The 19,740-nt window shown below is 36.4% G+C and overlaps 2 protein-coding genes across 3 annotated transcripts; one reads left to right on the top strand and one right to left on the bottom strand.

The window, feature by feature from the left end:
- Positions 1–6,896: 6,896 nt before the first annotated feature.
- Positions 6,897–10,905, bottom strand: LOC112295285 (adenine DNA glycosylase). 2 transcript variants are annotated; one of them, XM_090244144.1, is made up of 10 exons: positions 10,676–10,905; positions 10,068–10,519; positions 9,893–9,963; positions 9,381–9,527; positions 9,178–9,237; positions 8,919–9,041; positions 8,679–8,776; positions 7,798–8,339; positions 7,514–7,620; positions 6,897–7,329 (listed from the first exon to the last, which is right to left on the bottom strand). In XM_090244144.1, exons 3-10 carry the CDS (start codon positions 9,944–9,946, stop codon positions 7,246–7,248), a joined length of 1,215 nt encoding a protein of 404 aa, XP_090100270.1. In that variant the 5' UTR covers positions 9,947–9,963; positions 10,068–10,519; positions 10,676–10,905; the 3' UTR covers positions 6,897–7,245. The 2 variants fall into 2 exon arrangements, with proteins under 2 accessions (XP_090100270.1, XP_024402404.1); XM_024546636.3 differs by having other exon boundaries at positions 9,893–10,519.
- Positions 10,906–16,349: 5,444 nt separating this feature from the next.
- Positions 16,350–19,521, top strand: LOC112295284 (pectinesterase 2). The gene is made up of 3 exons (XM_024546635.2): positions 16,350–17,893; positions 18,390–18,887; positions 19,009–19,521. The coding sequence occupies exons 1-3, from the start codon at positions 16,672–16,674 to the stop codon at positions 19,197–19,199; spliced, it is 1,911 nt and encodes a 636-aa protein (XP_024402403.1). The 5' UTR covers positions 16,350–16,671; the 3' UTR covers positions 19,200–19,521.
- The last annotated feature ends 219 nt before the right edge of the window (positions 19,522–19,740 follow it).

Here is a 19,740-nt window from a genome sequence, read left to right as displayed (position 1 = left end):
AAGACTTCTATAATATTAAAATTATACACAAATCTTGGGAGGAGCATTTGAGTAAGATCCTTGAGAACATGAGAACATACAATATTATTCAAATAGTCAATTATCAAAATGGTTTGTCAATACTAATGTACGTAAAAGTATAAATATTAATAAATCATTTGTAGGTGCTTATAAAAGTGAGGAACAATAGCTCAATATTCTTTCAATATTTATTAAAGAAAAATATTGAAAAGTACAATTTTTTGCACTATCACATAAAACTAATACTAGTATTTTTGACTACTTCTATAAATTCAAATCAAATTCAAAAGACAAAATTAAGGAGAATCAAGAATTTTTTTACTTTATAGACAATACTTAGTACCAAGATTGAAAACAAAATTGACTTCTTTGGATATTGTTTCTAGTGCAAATACATAATCAAATTTTATTAATACTAAATTACACTCAAAAATTACAATTAGATCTATGAACAACCTCCAAATGCCTTCTAGTTGATAGCTGCTAAGCTTGGAGCCACCTAACCATCTTACAATGGTTTTGTCAGGGTTCCATTCAAGTCTTAGCTTTAAAAAGAGATAGCTATTTCTACAACAAGCTGCCAGAGAAACAGTCCATTTTGCTAAGGCTGGCCTTTTTGGGGCTTGTTATAAGGCCAAGGCAGCCTGGCTGACCATTAGTGCCACTGGTGGCCATGCTCTTAGGAGCTTCTTAATTGTGCCTAGACACACACAAACAAACAAAGGGAGAGAAAGAGAACGAAAAGACACATCACCTTCCTCCTCTTCCTCCTCTTTCTCATTCCAGTTCTCTTCTCCATCCATTGTCTATATCTATCTCTAAACATATCTCTCTCTCCCTTCACATGAACCCACTTCTCCTCCTTCTTTACCACTGCACAGGGCTGAAGGTGGTCTCTAGCATGTGTTTGTGAGGGTGATTGCTCATTGCATGTTCTCTTCCTTTGAGATGACCATGTGTGTCAGCATCATAAGCAGAATTTAGCAGTAGTTCATTCATACAACCAATGCTGGCATTGATTGATGCAACTAAACCCAAATCATCAACAGATGGACAGCCAAGCTAGCAATTGACAATATATTAAAATAAGATGGTATTATCATGTTTCCACACTCACCCACCCACCAGGAGTGCAATGCCTGAAGGTGAGTGAGAGTGCTCTTTGGTGCCTGGATATATCCAGGATCATGACTAGACCAGATCAATAATATCTACTTTATTTACAATGGCAGACCAATAGAAAGAAACTTGGACAAAGGCGGTGCAGACCTGCAGTCACTCACTCCTCCTCTCTGATAGATACACTCCATCATCATCATCATCATCATCATGACTCCAATCCATCTGCACAATTTTTCTTTTGCATGGCCAATAATAACATTATTAATAATAATAATACTGGATGGATGAAGATGATGCCTCAAGGGGGAGTGTGTACGTGCAGAGTGCATCTCCACCTTCACCTTTGCGTTCTCAGTCACTCGAAGCTCTCAAGTTTTGGGGTCCACAAAGGAAGGTACTACTCCCCACGTGGTGGTCAGCCTGCAGAGACTGCAGAGAGTTTGCACTGAGGCAACCTGCAGTTTCCCTCTTCTGGACCACACTCTCACAATGTTGGCAACACTCACAATTGTGGGGTAAGAGACACTCCTGTGCCCATGTCATTGGGCGCTCACGCACAGCACAGTATTCCAGATGGATGTGGAATAAAATGTGTGAAGAGAGAGAGAGAGAGTGTGTGTGGAGGAGCCAGTTGATGGGTCTACATCCATTGAGGTTGGTAACATACATTGACAAAGACACACTCCCCTCTTCTCTTCTCCTATGGAGACAAAGATAGATCTGTCCATATCATTTTAAAATTGATTTTTTTTCTGTGGAATCAATTGTTTTTAGAGATCTTTAGAATTTCTAAAGATTGTTGGTAGCATTTTACTCTGTCTTAGAACTGATTTTTTATTTATTTTATTTTTTGCAGAAATTTCAACTAAATTTTCTTTGTAGTTATTAAAAAACACAAAAGATACTATCTGTTGCTTGTTTCAAAACTTTAAACAGACATCAAAATTTTAAAATAAAAAGAATATGCTCCAGGGTGTTGTAATAAAAAAGAGATGTGTAATTTTTATTAATAAACTTGTTTTAACATTATGTTATTAAAAATCATTAAAAGTATCAGTAACTATATACTACAAATAACATAAATATGTTTGATTTCTTTATAACATTGAATGTACTTGATTATGTGAACACAAATTTGTTATAAAAGTCATAAAGAAAAGCTATTTATATTCAAGAAGAAGTTGAATCAAGAAGTGGAAATTAAACAAAACAATAGAATAATCAGTTTATTAACAAGATAATAATGAAATGAATGAAATCTTGAATAAATCTTTTAAGTGTTTTGAGAGTTTGGTATGTGTATTTTTTTGTGGACATGCAACTGTAAAAAAGAAAACTAAATAAAAAAAATATATATAACATTTATTATAGTGAGAATTTGAAATTGGATGTCTTATAATAACACCGAGAAACGTTTTTCCATATGAAAGATTTTGTAATTGGTTGTTACAAGACTTATAAATTTTGGAACAAGACTACTATCATAAAAAATGAATTTTCTTCTAAACAAATTAATTAATTATTTTTGGATCCATCTACATTTAAAAAAACGGTCGAGATTTTTTTTTTAAATTAAAAAGTTATTAAATTTATAGTTTTTAATATAAGAGAATATAAACATACCTCATGCATTGATTTTTGAGATTCTTTTGGACAGTGATTTTAGAAATCATATTAATTTTTAAACTATACTTCAACTTATTTTATCTTTTTAATCTAAATATTGATAAATTAATGATATAAATCTTAAAAAACCAATTACTTAATTAATTGATTCCATCTAATAATTTTAAATAAATAATGCAATCATTTGAGGATTTTTTATTATTATAAATCATTAAATCATTAGCCTATTAGATTACTAAATTTTATACTACATATCCAAAGATGGTTGAGTTATTAGATTTGTGTTGTTTTTCTTATTTTTTTTCATCTAAGTTTTAATTAAAACTTAAAAATTCACTATAATTAAAATTTAGATATTTAATAACTTATATATTCATAATAAACAAATTGAGAGAAGATATAAGGATAGACCAAAGGACATAATTTAGTTAGACATTTCAATTTGGTCAAGCCAATCTATCTTCAAGTATCAACAAAAGAAAGATGATTGTTGATTCTATCAGCGCAGCTTTAAGATCAAACTAATCAAGGAATTGCTCAATTCTAGATCAATATCACCTAGACGGTGCTTATAACTATAGAATTTGGACATATTATATAAAAAATATGATTCATTAAGATGGACTCTATATCTATTGCATTACACCATCTTTAATTGTCATGTCAGATGCAAAATGGTTGAAAAAAGAAAATGCTCTCACAACCATTAATAACAATGCTGAAAATGTAGCGTTTTATTAGCTGAAGAGATACAAGGAAACATATTCGTGCTAGAAAAAACTCCAATATATGTATGAAATCTTCAATGGATCATGTAAAACTATGTTTATTGAAAAAAATTAACATAAAAAAGTTAGAAAACACAAGTATAGATTTATTTTTAACTAATGTGAAGGAAGTTGTTGATTTTTTAGAAGAAGTTGGTATTGACTTGCTTGAAGATGTGATAGTCTATAGCATCATAAACAATCTTCTTATCAATATGAGATTTCAAAAAAATAACATCAAATATAGATAGATTTTTCATATATGAAGCTCTAGAATCCAAGCTCATCAATATTGAGATCTCATTGAACTTAGATTTGAGATGAAAGATAACAAGTGAGGCTCTATTAATTTAAAGAAGATAAGATTATTATTATTGTATAATAACACAATTACATGGTGAAAAATAAAAATATAGATGTTATTATAGAAGAGCCTAATAAAAAGATGTAGTAAAAAAATAAGAATAAATGATAGAAAGATGGTAAAAGTTTTAGTCTTAATATTGCCTTTTATAGAAGGGACTTCTATTTACTTTGTAGGAGCATAAATGCCTCAAATTAAAATAAATGAGATAAATAAATAATATAAGTAACTTTAGAAAAGAATCAAAAATAAGTCTAAATGAAATTTACCTCAAATTACTAAAAATTGATATATAGAGAGGACCAATTATGAACATGGATCAAAATCAGACCTTAAGACATAAAGCCATTTATCTATGGCAACTTTGACGTACTTTTGAGAATTAGAGAATACAATTTAGAAGCAAAATAAAGATAAAAAATTTAAAAGTTAGTTTCATATCATTTGGATTATTATTAAGGTTATGAAGAACGTTTAAAGTTAGTTATATATTAAGTAGATTCAGATTTTGAGAAATAAAACTAAGTTTATAAATTTAAGGATTTTGTGAGTTTTATAGCATATTCATGGATGAAAATTTGAAAGTTCATTTTTGTGCTTGTTTTAAATATGTTTGAAAATTTTGAAGTGAATTGAGTAATTAGATTGAAGAGTATAAGAATTTTTGTGGATTATGGTCTCAAATAATTAAAATTTAGGATCAATGAGGAATTTCACAATCTGGCAATATCTACAAGTTTGATTGAAGCAAAAATTAGTCAGAGCAATTAAGATTTAAATACCTATACACAATCTAAATTTTGGATTTTCATTATTATTTAATTTTAGGAATTGTTCTAAGATTTGATTAAGATTTAAAAGGATTTTAATTAGAAATTTGATTAGAATTTAATTAGGATTTGATCCAGAAATTGATTAAAATTAATTAGGATTTCAATTAGAATTAATTGCAATTGAATTAGGATTTATTTAATATTTTAAAATATTTTTTTTATTTATTTATAATTTCATGGTTTTAGTATTTCTTTAAGATCATTTTTATATATTTAAAGTTTTATTTTTATACTTCTTTAGGATTTTTTTGTTATTTTTCTTTAAAATTAATTTATGACTTCTATGTGTCTCTTTTTCCCTAGTGACATTTCTTGGTTGCCTCCAGCCTTTCTACCAGTATCAGTAAACTCTACCTTTAGGGTCAAATGGTGTGCACAAAGCAGGAATCGAATGCGCAATTCGGCGATAATAGCACATGTTACTAGCCCATCGACGTACAGAAGTCTCCCAGTAGCCACAACCACGGCGGTTGCGAGGACTTCACAAGCTTGAAGAAGCACGCACCTAAACAGGAATTTATTCAGATTCGGGCAAAACAATTCCGAAGTTTACCTTCAGGTTGTCTCCACTCAATTTTCACTTCAACGTTCTGTTCATTACAACCTTCGTGTGCCTCCTCCACACTAGACCCTTCCCTACGTTTAGAAAGGGCACCTTTATCCCCTCCGACGCTTATTGTTCTTCTTCTGATCTTTCGTTACGAATTTTAACTAATATTTTCATTCCTATCGTATGAGTTCAGATGTAAGCCAAGGTATACCAGGTCCATCCATGATGCCAATTACAATTGAGAAGCTACCAGTGCACCATTACAAGCCTCCAACTTGTCAGAGTCTGGGGGGACACCCGAAGTTAACCATGAAGGGCGTCAAACTCAGATCCTGAAATCTTGTTCATCGACTTGGCAGCTGCAATTGGGCAAGCTCTGGAACACGATAGTGTTGTTGAAGCGACTATCCGCTCAGTAGAAGGCAGGGCATTTAGTTAGCATTGACCACAGATTCACTTGAAACTGAAAAAATTGCGATGTTACAAACTGATATTAGCACACAACTTTCCCCAAAGACGCTTCTCACAATTTTCGAAACGAGGAGGGTAGCGGCCATGGCATCTCCATTCTCAAGTGCTCATCGCCCATGACATCCATAACAGCAGCGGCATCCACAATTTAGATCAATCTTAGAAAGCTACAAAACCCAATGGAAGCTTCACTAAGTCCTCGAATACGATGCACTAAGTCTTCAATATATATATATATATATATATATATATATCTCTCATTGCATCTGTCGTTTCCAGCACTGGTGGGTTGCGTAATCGAAGCGCGAGACAAGTGACGAGCACTTTCTTCAGAAATGTCCCATGCTTTGCTAATTCCCTTGCATCCAAATGCATGCTAAAGCAAGTCACAGCTCCATTGTCAAGCCTGATGCAGCATATCCTCACGAAGTTTACACCGACAGATCTTTACGGTCCAATGCAGATGTTATTACGTTGTTCCGGAAAATTTTGAAAACACTTCCCCTGCACCGAGGTCAAACTTCGGACGTGTGCAGAATTGACGAGATCTTCCTGAAACGATCTCCTAATGGCATTGAATTTCTGCACTCTGAGTTGGCATGGAACATACAGTGAATTATATTGCACTTGCGATAGTCTTTCCTGACCTGAAATAACTTTAATGATAAGGTCTTATGACAAGTCTCGAATAAACAAGAGAATTCCGTAATCTTACTATTGATCGATCATTCAAAGCAAATTCAAGTGAACAGTGCCACAGAAATAGGATGAGGGCCACAAGTTAGAAAAATACCCACTTCACCAACCCAGTCTTAATTTGGCTGGAAAAGAGCTTCATGCTAACGCTTACAAGATTGCATTAGGTATTGAGTGTTGAGACTTGACTTATATAACGATATATTACAGGACGTTAATTTTACTACCCAAGAATTGAGACTTCATTCTTGTTCAAAATCCCTTGACAACGAAATCAACTTCAAAACAAAGCACGATTTTCTTTTAGCATCAAGTTATTTTCTGATCCATAGAGTTTTACAACTGAAACTTTGAATTTTCAGTAGCAAAGGAAGTTCGGATATAATGTGATACAGCACTAAGTTGATTACAATGAGAACCATGAAGTAAGGAAATACACTAGAAGGTAACCTGAATCAAATAACTGTCCTCATTGCACCAGATCTTTTAGATGTGTGCTTCTGGTAACATTTCCAAAGAAGAATGTGTACTCATAAATCAAAATACAACTTCTGTCCCTAGAATCCAAATACAAATTACCAATGCAAAAAGAAACTTGCGAATTCCTAGAAGATCTTGGTCTCAGCACTCATGACTTCGTGGATGCATCCACAGGCAGTTAAGAGAAATTCAGACCCAATTTTCATTTCTACAACTGAGAACTAAAGCGATGAATAATACCTAAACGTATTGCCCAGGTAAAGAGGGTATCAACTGTGTACAACTAAAACTATTACAAAAAATTGTACAAAGGATCTAGACCAAGTTACTCCTTTTCCGCTTGATAGTTTTAGAGGAGGTCAACTGCTTCTGTCGCAATGCAGAGAACATCTCGTACACCTATGTCATGACAGCGAGGTAAGCATTAAATCCACGTTTCAATGCTAAGATAAACATTTTTTGCGTATACTCAGAAAAGCAAAGAGAGGTTGGATGAGGTACGCAGCAAGACTCAAGCTGAAGCAAACACGTCGTAAGCCGCTAAAAACCTCTGATACACATGAAAGGGAAAAACAGAACGCACCTTCTTGACACCAGATGTCAATCCAAGACTATTCATGCTATCCAAGTCAACCCATTTTGTTACGACAGAACGTTGCATTTTGGGGGTACTTTTGTCCTCGATTTCTCCTGCAAGTATACGACCCTTACAATCAGAAGGATATCTGGTACAAGAAATAATCTTACCGTCCCTACGCATGAAAAGAAGATATACTAAATTTTATATCTGCATTTTCATGAAGGAGTATCCCGCTGAAGCAGTCAGGACAAAGATATCATCGGCCATCAAAAATTTGAGAAATTTACCTGTACTCAGTAGCATCCATTGAATAAACATGTGAAGACGAATATGCGAGAAAACGTGTACGTAAGTCCCGAATTCTTCCCGCTTCATTACAGTATAGCCTCCGCTTCCAATCTTAAATCCTAGTGTGTCACACAGGTAATTATCCATTTCCATTAACCTGGACTTTTCTGTGCTGTTGGGATTATCCAGTGGCGCAGATGGGAACTCCCACAAACCAGCTAGTAACCCTTTCGGAGGTCGTTGAACAAGTAGCAAAGACGAGGCTGCCTTAGACATTTTTGTTTGAGACTCAAGCTCTATGATGCACACTGCGACATATTCTTCTCGAGGTGCAGACTTCGGAACTTTAGCTGGAAAACATGTCACTGACGTTACGTTCTTTTCAACACGATGGACTAGTTTTAGCGCTGCACATTGACTTGAAACTGAACACAAAGCACAAGAAGGGCTTGTAGGTGTGCAGATGGTAGCTCCTAGTTCCATCAAAGCTTGATTGAAATCCCCTGGTCGATATTCCTCAACTAATTGTGAAGCTAAGGCCCTGCAGTGTCATACACAGAGAGGATCACTAAGTCCATTATTATCTGAGATAACAATAAACAGTTCTGGATAAATTACTATTTGTTGCCTGAGGAGTTTTCAATTAATTAGGAGTTTTAAATATGCAGTTCGACCAGGCGAGGGAGCTCGATGCAGAAGGTCTACTCTATAATTACACACTAGAGAAGAGATATATTATGCTGCTAGAACAGCAAAAACAAGAAGTTCAACAATGAAAAAAAAATTAAAAAATACAAATAATAAAAAGTTTAGCACTTTGCTGTTGACAAAACAGTACTAGAATCTGCATGTCTCGTTGAGATGCAGACAATTAACTGACCAGAAAAGCTTCACAGTTGTAGATGCTTTTGGATTCAACGAAATAGCTCGTAGTCTGCACAATACTCGGATAACATTGCCATCAACTACTGGGACTACCTGCATCGCCGCCTCACAAGTTTAGGGTCAATCATGAGAGCTAAGTAAAGTGCGTTCACACACAAGAACTCTAACTGCGTATACTAAATCGGCAACTTAACGTATCAGGGACAAGATAAGTTCAAATAATTAGCCGCCAAACCTGTTTGAATGCTATGGAAGCAATAGCACCGGCAGTGTAAGTTCCAATGCCGGGCACTTTCTGTAGCTCTTCAGCAGTTCGAGGAAATTCACCTCCGAACTCTTCTACTATTTTTTTAGCCCCCTATACAACAAAAGAAAGGTTAATTAGAGATGACAGTAAAAGTATGCCATTCGATCTTAGGTTTCTACCGTGACCGCAGAACCATTTAATAGGAAATCTCAATAAATAAGGATCAATTAGAAACACATGTCCATACCTCGAGGAGAAAGCGAGCACGGCGGTAATAACCTAAGCCTGCCCAAACTGAATTGACCTCCTGCGATCTCACCAAAAATTGCAAACGAAGCGTTACTTAATAATCCTCGTCATGTAAGGCACCTTGATGTGAAATACAGCCAGGATCAAGCTTACCAAGCAACTTTGTACGCTAGAATTTGGAATAAATGCTGAAGAACTCACCTCTTGAGTGGCTTGAGCAAGGGCATAAACAGTCGGCCAAGTCCTCATCCAGCGCTGATAGTAACTGATGACGGTTGCTACCCTTGTTTGCTGCAACATCATCTCTGAGACCCACACCGCATAGGCCCTCTCCCCTTCAGTCTCAGTCTGTAACACCAGGGTACTTCTTAACATATAATTCACAGGCTACAAAATAGATTTGAAGCGCTTTTAGCAGACGATTACTTGAACCTTCTCACTTGTGTGTTGGTAAGAGTATGGGAGCTCATAAGCCCCTACCACTGCGAGAAGAAATCGAAAATCTCGAGGCGCTTTCCAGTTTAATATTCTAGATTCAGAGTGCAGCAACCCGAGATAACTCTTCAAAATTTCAATTGCAGAGAAACACTATCCTGTTCTCTGTACATTATACTCAATGATATCTCTAAGCATTTAATATTCGTTCCATTGTATCAAATTTACATGCCAACAAATTATAATGACTTCTGTCGAGATTAGGAGTATTGATTTACCGCATTGTGCATAGAATCCCTACACAAGACTCCAGAGAGCGACGCATCGTTCATCACTCCAACTCCAGACTCTTCTTTGCAGATTTCACCAGCTCCATCAGCACTGTAAGAAGGATTTTCCAAACAAGAATACAAATTTATGCGCCACGGCAAGACACGGTGGTTACTGTCGTACCAAGAAAGCAGACTAGCCCGGATCGTCATCACCTCACTTTTCGCAAAGGAAAAATCAGCCAAAGTGCCATCTGAGGTACAGAGATCTTCCATATCAGTTGCAATTATCTCCTCCTTGTCAACCTGAGACGACTTCGTCTTTTTCTTTGTCCCAGTTCTGAACTTCTGCTGCAATCCCTTCCCAGGTTTCTCATTCGATTTAGCTTTATATACTTTCAAATTGGTCTCATCCTGGAATCCCTCAACCGTACGTATTGGATTCTTAGCATACATGGCTGCAGGTGAGAAAGCTGTCCTCTTACACGACGCCTCTGCTTCCATCGAGAGCCGGACGGACCGAGTTGTGGGAGCCATTGAAGGCACAACTCTGGAAAGTGGTCGATTAAACAGCACCATCAGCTTGCATGTCTACCACGTCCAGCCAGCTCATGACTCGGCATACAGCAAGCAACCCTGCGTTCAAGCACCGATCGTTTCAATTGACAAACTTGACGGTGCATTTCTACACAGCAGATTCAAAGATCTCTCGAAAACGGGCTTTCAAAACCTGTTCAAGATGATTGCTGGAAAAATTCGACCTAACTGATCTCCACAAGCTACCAAACTTACTTTGTTTGTGCGATGTGATTCGACATTTTGCAGAGGTCAATTTCTGTCCTCCGTAGCATTTGCAATCTCATGCCAATCACGCGTATCCCTCAAAATTGTAGAATGAATACACAGAAACGCCAGAATCATCACCCTGGAAAGCTTCTCAGCCCAGTGAAGGCAGTCCGCAAGAACAGCAACTTGGTGCTGACCTAGGTCATTGAGAGCCGCATTCAAGTGAGCCATCACGCGAACAATCCAGCAAGATATGAATGTAAGTAGAGCTGGGATTACGCATCATAGCGTGAGGTAGGGATCACCCCCTTTGCGTTGGCTGGATAGCAAGGAAGGACCCGCAATTAGAGCCACACCACCAGACCTAGAAGCATTTGTGATTCCCTGCGCAAAGCATCCTCGGTGGAGGATGAGGAGAAGAAGGGAGAAGGAGGAGGAAAAGAAGGAGACTGAGCTGAGGAGGAGGAGAAGGGAGGAGGGAGCAGGAAAAACTATTGCAAGCAAGCAAAGCCAAGAGGAGAGTGGAGAAGAGAAGAGAAACAAGGAGGGACACACCACAGACACACTCTCCCTCCTCGCAATTCAAATGCCGCAGAGCTAATTAATTAATGCTGGGAGAATGTTCCGCAAACCAAGATGGATGATGACGATGCTACATACCTACATGCCTCCCTCCTCCCCCTCGTCCTCCTCCACACCACCACTGCGTGGGAATAGAGAGGGCACGGTAATCCGACCCACGATAGTAGGGCCAACGTATACTTCGCTCGCCCTCCTCCTCTCCCTCTCCATGCCACCCGTAACCACTCTGCTAGTTAGTAAGTAAGTAAGTAAGCAATAGGCTTTTCTTACTCAGCCGTAGATTCTACACACGATGTAACACGAGATTTGATAATGAGATCAAATCTTCCTTCCTCGATATGTATACTTATTATAATAATAAGAAGGTCCTCTAAAAGCTTCTTAAGAATTACAATACTTATGAAGTGGTTTTATGATAGCTTTTCAGATTTTGTGAACTTCTAAAAGTAAATTCTGTAGATATGTAAAATATCTAAATGCACTGGTAGATCAAAACATCAATCAATTTTTATCACAAAAAATTTTAAGAGAATTTAATCTACCTCTTTTAAAATAATAATGATAGTAGTAATAATAATAATAATAACAATAACTCTTTACATTAGTATTACATGTTTTGTGATATTATTCCTTTTATAGAATACAAGTTCTTCAAAGTTAATGGGGTTCTAATTTGCTTCACAACCTGTAAAAATCTATTGCAGGTTGAATGATATTCCATTAGGAGATTTAAAATCGATACTTAAAAAAAATTAATCATTTTAAAATCAGATATTTGAAATATTATTAGGTCTAATTCCAACTTCTAATAATATTATCATGCATCAAGATTTTGGTTTTAGATTTTCATTCAAAACGTGAATTAATTTACTATTTGTGCAAGAAATTAAAAATATATATAATTTTTTGTTTTTAATTTTCTAAAAAAATTAATATAATACTAAAAAAATATATAAAATATTTTGAATAAGTAGAAGTGCATTAAAATACATTAGATAGATAATATAAAAACAACATACAACCTTATGCTTGGCCATAAGCTTTATTGCTCTTTGGAAATTTTTCCATAGCTTTTTTATTAGATAATATCTCCAAATACAAGATTGATATTTTATAGTATTACATGAATGTATTTTATTTTTATTTTTTATAATTTATTTAAATAATAAAATTATAAATTTTATTTGTATATCAACTATAGTATTTTATTTAGAAATTTGTAAATAAATATTCTTAAGTTAAATATATTTATTATTATTTGAATTACATTTGATATTTGATCCATTCAAATATTATCTACTAGATATGAATATATTTTTTATATTTTAATAATTTGAATTAAGATAAAAAAACATAATATTATTTAAGAATCTAATTGCATAATATAAAAAAATTATTTATTTATTAGATATATTTTTATTTTAAAATTTTGTTAAATAATATATTTATAATCTTTATAATTATGTCAACACAAATATTTTTGTAGATGTAATTTATTCTTATATTTATAAAATTATAAATTATATTACATTGATTTGCATATCTTCTATTTTTTATATAGATTTGAAGAAATCACAAAAATTATTAAAAAATTATAGAAGTATAGAAATATAATTACAGGTATTTTTAATTAATTTTTCTAAAATTTTATTTAAAGAAAAAAATGAATTTTTTATTTTTTATTTAAAAATATCTAAAAAATGAATTATAAATTTTGTACATTGTAATATGATTCAAAAGTTAATTGATTGATGAGTGCAATATCATTTCATGTAACAAATGCCTATATTATTTAAGTGAATAGAAGTAAATAAAAGTAAATAAAAGTAAGTCAAAGTAAGTAGAATATTTTAAGTAGATAGTATCTTATTTTTAAAAAATTAAAGAAGTTTTTGGATGTTGATTAAATCTTCATATCTTTATCAATACATCATGTGGCTATTAAAATTTGTCCCACAAGTTTCTCACTTTTTAATTGCAAAGTGGGAAGTAACTTACAATTTGATGATTGGACCATAAATCTAATGGATTTTAGGCTTCTTAGTAGTTAGAATATATGGAGACAAGAGTGAGGCCATTCTTAGTCTTATTAACATTTTTCTTATACTCTAGTCTTGGTTCAAGACTCTTAAGCTTCTTTGTATTAGACAATAGTTATTATAGTTATTTTATACCTTGTATCTATTTTTTTCTCCTTACTTTCTTCTCTCTTCAATGATACTTAAGTGTAATATCTTTTGAATTTTATCTAGATTTATATTTTTGACATCTCATATGATATCAATTGTTAGTTTTCAAAATTTTAAAGCATATATATATATATAATTTTATTATTTTAAAAATAATAATAAGTATTTTTTTAATTGCATCTAAGTTATTTTATAATAGATATATTATTTTTAAATGATTAGAATAAAGATACAATAATTTCACTAAATGATATCCTAAAAAGTTTAATGTTATGATAATATAGTATATTAACTTTGAATTTGGAACTCAATGACTTGTTGTACTTAATTAAAAAATCTCTATAACTTAAACATAGTATTATTAAGAATTAAATAAATAAAACTTTTGATTCTTTAAAAGTTGTAATTATATTTGTATGATTCTTTGCAAAAAGAATAAATTAAATTAGTATAACTATTTAAAAAAAAAACCTCTTTCTAAATTAAAATATATAATTAATAAATCTTAGAATTAGTTATTATAGTAAATACAATTGTTTCATTATAACTATTAATTAATATTATTTTTTAAGATTCATATTGTAACACCTTTATTTTTAAAATTTTAATATTAATATAAATTTTTTAATATATTAAGAATTTTTACACATACAATGAAAGTATAAAAAGATTATTATTATTTTTTAAAATTTATAGATATTATGAGGTAAATAACTTACAATCTTTTTAAAAGTAAACATTTCATTCATTATTTTATAAAATATTATCGAATTTTGATATTAAATCTAAAAATATTTTTTTAATAAAACATTAAAACTATATCTTTTTTACAACTATATTAAAAATTGAATAATGTATAGATGGAAAATATTTTTTTATAAAAATAGAAATAAAAATAAACCTTTCATAAGAATAAAAATATAATATAACAGAAGTAATGGTAAGACTAAACATGATTTTAATTTTTTTTTTTACATGTATCAACTAAAAGAAAGTTACATAAAAGCATTTAAAAAACCACAAGACTTGCAAGACATCATCTAAATTTTGGAAGGCTTCTATAATAGCTTATCAAATAAAAGACACTACTTAGTAATGTTCCAATTGTTACAAAGCATATTTAAAGATACTTGGAAATCTAATTTACACAAAAAAAATTCTTCAACTAAATTATGTTCTAAATAATTCTATTTATATTTATTTATTCCTATATTATTGGCATATAATTTTATTAAATTTTTTATCTTATACAGAATTTAATAGTAATAAAATCTATAATATAATTATTTTATTTTACACCTTGATTTGAAAAAATAAGTATAATGATAATTTGAAGAAAGCATGGGAAGCGGAGCGAAGGGAACGGGGAAGGGAAGCCTGATGCCACGAGAGGGGGGGGGCACCCCCGCCCTCCATCCTCATCGCCGTGCCCGCCTGCCTGGCCTCGTTCCCATTCACGTTCCCATCCTCGATCCCTTTGTAATTCCTGCCCGTGACAAAGGAGAGCGAGCTCCTGCTCTGCCCTGCTTGTCTTGCCTGGTGTTTTATTGTGTTGGATTGGGTTATCACTGGCATGGTGATCATAGCTAGCATCACCATGCACATGATACATTCAGTGTCTTGTATTCATAGGAAAAGAGACAGACAGCATAACAAATCATTGCATCACCCAACAGCTCGCCCACAACTTTACACTAGTCATGGGTGAACTATAAATTCTAAATACATAAATTTCAAAGCGTGTACAGGTATTAATAAGATTATGCAAAACCATGGCATAATTTTTAATCGTATCATTATATTGTTTAATTTTTTAAATTAATTTTTGTTTCCTTTGCAATAATGAGCCTTCATGTATCTTTCAGTAATTATTATATCCTTTAATATATAACATACCACACTTCTGGAGTAATCCTTCATCTTTTCTTAAATAAGTCCAGTTTGAGAAGCGTTTTCATCATGGAATGACTCTCATTGTGAGGATACTGCCGAAACAATCTGGGCGAACAGCCCGAACTTGAAATATGGCACGTTGGCGGGGTTGCACACCTACAGTTGCGTAAGAGTTCCGAGAAGACTGAGGTTCCACTCTAGGCATTCTCCGGACCACGATAATCGCCCGCTAGTCTGATTGAGCATGCAAAATGTCGCCTTACTTGCCTTACAACCCACAAATCAGACTCGCACGTGTAACTTTGTAAAGCCTGGATGAAGACTCACCTGGTCTCATGTATGCCCTTCTTTGAGTTAGAATGCATCTAACAATTCTGGAGCAAGGGGTCGCAGTGGGAAGGCAACGTTGGAATGTATATGCCTACAATTGTATGGGTCTACGCCTGAATTACCGGTCCCAGTTGTACAAGACTCATTCAAGCAGGGTGACATGGCGTGGCGGACAGAGAGTACGTTCAAGTCCAAGTTCCCATGTTCCAAACAAACTTAGCATGAAACGAAAGAGTCTTGGATGTACAGCCCCTCCGTTATTGTGATTTATGCACAATGCCAGTGTCGCTCGCTCTAACTTCTCAGATCCTTCCATCTATCTATATTTATATATATATATATATATTCACCGAATTTGTGTACAGAGTTTGCATTCGTCGGAAGCTCACATTGGTGTGTTGTAACTGGAAGGCGAAGAAGCATAAATGTTGCATGCAATCCGACGAAGTGTAGAAATGAATCCTTTCAAATCTCGTCATTTTCTTCGGTTCGCGGCCAGCTTGGAAATGCTATTCCTGTCACCAGAAAAGCCTGATTGCCAGCATGATGACGCGTAAAACTCAGGTGTTGGCACCATCCTCAATTTATCCAAATCGTGGGGACAGCGAGATTCCGCGCGTCCGAAACGAGCACTTCGTTGCAGATAGATACATTGTGAGCGAACAAGCAGAATTGGGTTCGACAGAGGTAGATGTGGTGGAGATACATGTGAGGGCGTGGGCTGGAGGTGTGTGAGCAGGATTTTGGGATGTCGGATGGTTTAGCTGGAGTTCTCGTCCACACTGTTTGAGGCTTATTTATTTGTTTTCATTTTTTTGGTACGGATTTGGTGAGACAGGATGTTTAGGAGATTCCTTGGTATTGCTTGCAGTTGCGGGCACAGCGAGTGTGATGCTACACATGGATTATCTGCCGGGGCGGTAAAGAAGACAATATCAGGGCATTTGGGCGGAGAAACTACAGCTAGGGCTTGGCTTGCGTGACAGGTTGCTAACAAAGCAGGAATTCATGGATACGCCTGGTAAAGGACCTCTCCAAGCTGGTACCTCCCCTTCAGGAAAACAGCGCTCCAATTTTAAAGGCTGCTGCATCTTCTTCGTCCTTGTGGCTGCTGTAATCCTCGTTGCAGCTGCTGTTCTCATCCCAACGGTATTGATTCCGAGGCTGCGCGACAAGGATAAACCTGCCGGACATATCAGCAAAGCGCTAGATCGCATTGCATTAGCTTGTAATATAACGAGGTTTCCTGATACATGCAAGAGCACTATCGTAGGCACTACCGCCGCTGAGTCTGACTCGATCTGGATCCCCAACTTGGCTGTGGCGGCTGCTACAGATGCCGTTACTAGCATTCTTTCGCGATGCCGCGCCTACAACCTAGATCCCGAAGTTATATTTAACGCGACTTACGGGAGCATTGTGGATGACTGTCTCGAGATTCTGCAATATGGCCTTCAGTACTTAACGAGTTCGTCTGAGACACTCTCCAAGTTTCCGGGCCCAGAACAGAACCGTGAGCCGCCGATTAACGAGCTCAGAACATGGGTTAGTGGAGCACTCACTGTCACCGGAGCCTGCTCCGACACACTGTCACGAATCCAGACCGTCAAGAGCGCACCTTTGCGACAGCAGGCGAACCAGACCTTCCAGGTTGTCAGCAACGCACTTGCAATTGTCAACTCATTCGCAGTATACGGTGATGATTTGGAGAAGTGGCAACCAGCTTATTTCTTAGGTAATTCCCGTGGGCCTCTGTCAAAATCTGCACGGCGTATGTTGCTCTCTACTGAAGATTCGCCACAGTTCAAGCTTCGCAGGAGCAATCCTCTGTCGATTTCAGGTGGATCGTGTGAAAGTTCTCCGAATCATAACTCCTGTTCATCTACGACTGGTTCCTCCTTGAATGTTGCTGGTTCTCTTCCCAACTGGTTGAGATCACAGGATAGGAGACTATTGCTCGAGGAATCCTTTCCCATTGCAAACATTACAGTTGCCCAGGACGGTTCAGGCAATTACACGACCATTCAGGAGGCAGTGGATGCTGCACCAATCAACAGCAGCATACGATTTGTAATCCACATCAAATCGGGCGTGTATGACGAGGTGGTGAGGGTCCCCTTTCTAACGAAGAATGTCATGTTCCTGGGAGATGGCATCAATCAAACCATTATCACAGGAAACCGAAGCGTGCAGAATCCGAGCATAACCACCTTCAAGTCTGCCACTGTCGGTAGGGCGTGACTATTCACCTTCAATACTTCAACCACTTCCTTTATTTTCCATATCTTGAAATTTTGTTCACCACCATGGAAAACATGCAGACGTGCGAGCTGTCTGGCTATGGCGTTTGTCGGTGCGCTTTACACAATAATATTGTGATAAAGAGCTTCAAGACACGGTCAAAGCACTGGTGGGAGGTCGAAAGTTGTGGCTCAAAGGACTGGGTTCTGACAACGGACAACCTTGCACGAGCATACGTTGCACTACATAATGTCGCTGCGATTTTCGTGTTTTATTTTTTTGACAGCCTGTTTTGAGTGGGTTACTCGCTGGCATCGTAGCTGATAATCATAGCGAGGCCCAGCATGCCGCATGAACACCTAGAGAGTAAGGCGTTTTTCGTCGAACTGGTGGCCTATCTGGTCATTTTGACAGATGCATGATTCATGGCAGCTGCAATTTAGTTGGATTTGCTTAAACGGGGACCTGGCTGTGAGGGTGTGCAGGTGTGGCCGGAGAAGGCTTCATGGCCAGGGGCCTTACGATCCTGAACACGGCCGGCGCCGTAGCTCAACAAGCCGTAGCGCTCCGAGTCTCGGCAGACAAGAGCGCGTTGTGGCAATGCTCACTGCACGGGTTCCAAGACACTCTCTGGGCACATGCATTTCGTCAGTTCTACAAAGACTGCACTATCTCCGGCACCGTTGATTTCGTCTTCGGAAATGCCGCAGCAGTGCTGCAGAGCTGCACCCTTCTAGCGAGAGTCAACCTCCCTGGCAAACAGAATGTGTTTACTGCGCAAGGGAGGACCGATCCTGGGCAATGGACGGGGTTCTCCATCCAGGACTGCACGCTCGACGGAACGCCGGACCTGCTCCAACTGAATTCTTCGTCACAACAACTCACTTACCTGGGGCGGCCCTGGAAGCAATATTCTCTGACTGTGATCATGAAGTCCTACATGTCAGCCATCATTGACAGCGCTGGCTGGCTTCCATACTCTGGTATATTTCTATTGGCTTACCAACCTCACTCCTGGTCGCATTCTGGAATTACGTGCCTAGTACATGCACAGCCAACTCCTTTTAGAAACTGCGGCTGACAGTGTTGAATTGTTGTTTTCAGGTGACTTCGCTTTTACTACGCTGTTCTACGGGGAATATGGTAACACTGGACCTGGAGCCAAAACTGAAGCAAGAGTAAACTGGTCGACAGCAATCACAGATCCCGCAGTTGTCACCAAGTTTCAAGTTGGGCAGTTTCTTCATTCCGCAACTTGGTTGCCCTCCACTGGCATTCCTTATACAGATTCTTAGTAGCACCCTCAGTGGATGTTACCCCTGAGTTCACTGTAGAAACCATTATATTAGGCTATTTATCTGGAGTCGCCCCTTCTGTAGATTAGTACAAAAATGTATGTAGAAGATTTGGACTTGCGTGTGCGTGCAAAGAATCCATGTGGGTTGCCCGAGGTGCGTTATTTTTCTTGATAAGTTGAGAAAATAAATTAGAACACAGACACTTCGTTCACTTGTAGATTATGTCACCTTTTGCCTCCAACATGATTGCTGGCGATCCATTGCAGGGGTACCCTGGCATGTATTTATACTGAAATTCCTGATATCATTTTCTTGGGTACGACATTGCTTAGAGGGCAGTGCCGGGCTGAACGCTCAGTTGCCTGCATATTTGTCAGCTGGTGTTCAATTGTGTGACGTCCTGTGATCATACTTCGCTCACTCGACGATTTTCAATCTAGTACTTGTGGTTAGCATCACTAAAACCTAAATTAAGTATCCTTGTCCACATCTGTCCCAAAGTTGCACAACGTTTTAGTCAATGTCCCGAAGAAATCAA

This window comes from Physcomitrium patens, chromosome 18 (assembly GCF_059467195.1).
Source record: "Physcomitrium patens ecotype Gransden chromosome 18, ASM5946719v1, whole genome shotgun sequence".
Classification (NCBI taxonomy): domain Eukaryota; kingdom Viridiplantae; phylum Streptophyta; class Bryopsida; order Funariales; family Funariaceae; genus Physcomitrium; species Physcomitrium patens.
Note: the sequence above shows the minus strand (reverse complement) of the source record. Positions and strands in the feature narration are given on the sequence as shown.

Excerpts from the sequence above, each read along its gene's own strand:
- LOC112295285 (XM_024546636.3), bottom strand. The coding sequence starts at position 10,462 with ATGGTGCTGTTTAATCGACCACTTTCCAGAGTTGTGCCTTCAATGGCT. Across the intron at positions 9,528-9,892 it reads GGGATTCTATGCACAATGCG|ACTGAGACTGAAGGGGAGAG; the intron begins GTAAATCAATAC and ends CTGGTGTTACAG. Across the intron at positions 8,340-8,678 it reads ACAACTGTGAAGCTTTTCTG|GGCCTTAGCTTCACAATTAG; the intron begins GTCAGTTAATTG and ends ATGACACTGCAG.
- LOC112295284 (XM_024546635.2), top strand. The coding sequence starts at position 16,672 with ATGGATACGCCTGGTAAAGGACCTCTCCAAGCTGGTACCTCCCCTTCA. Across the intron at positions 17,894-18,389 it reads CTTCAAGTCTGCCACTGTCG|GTGTGGCCGGAGAAGGCTTC; the intron begins GTAGGGCGTGAC and ends GAGGGTGTGCAG. Across the intron at positions 18,888-19,008 it reads TGGCTGGCTTCCATACTCTG|GTGACTTCGCTTTTACTACG; the intron begins GTATATTTCTAT and ends TGTTGTTTTCAG.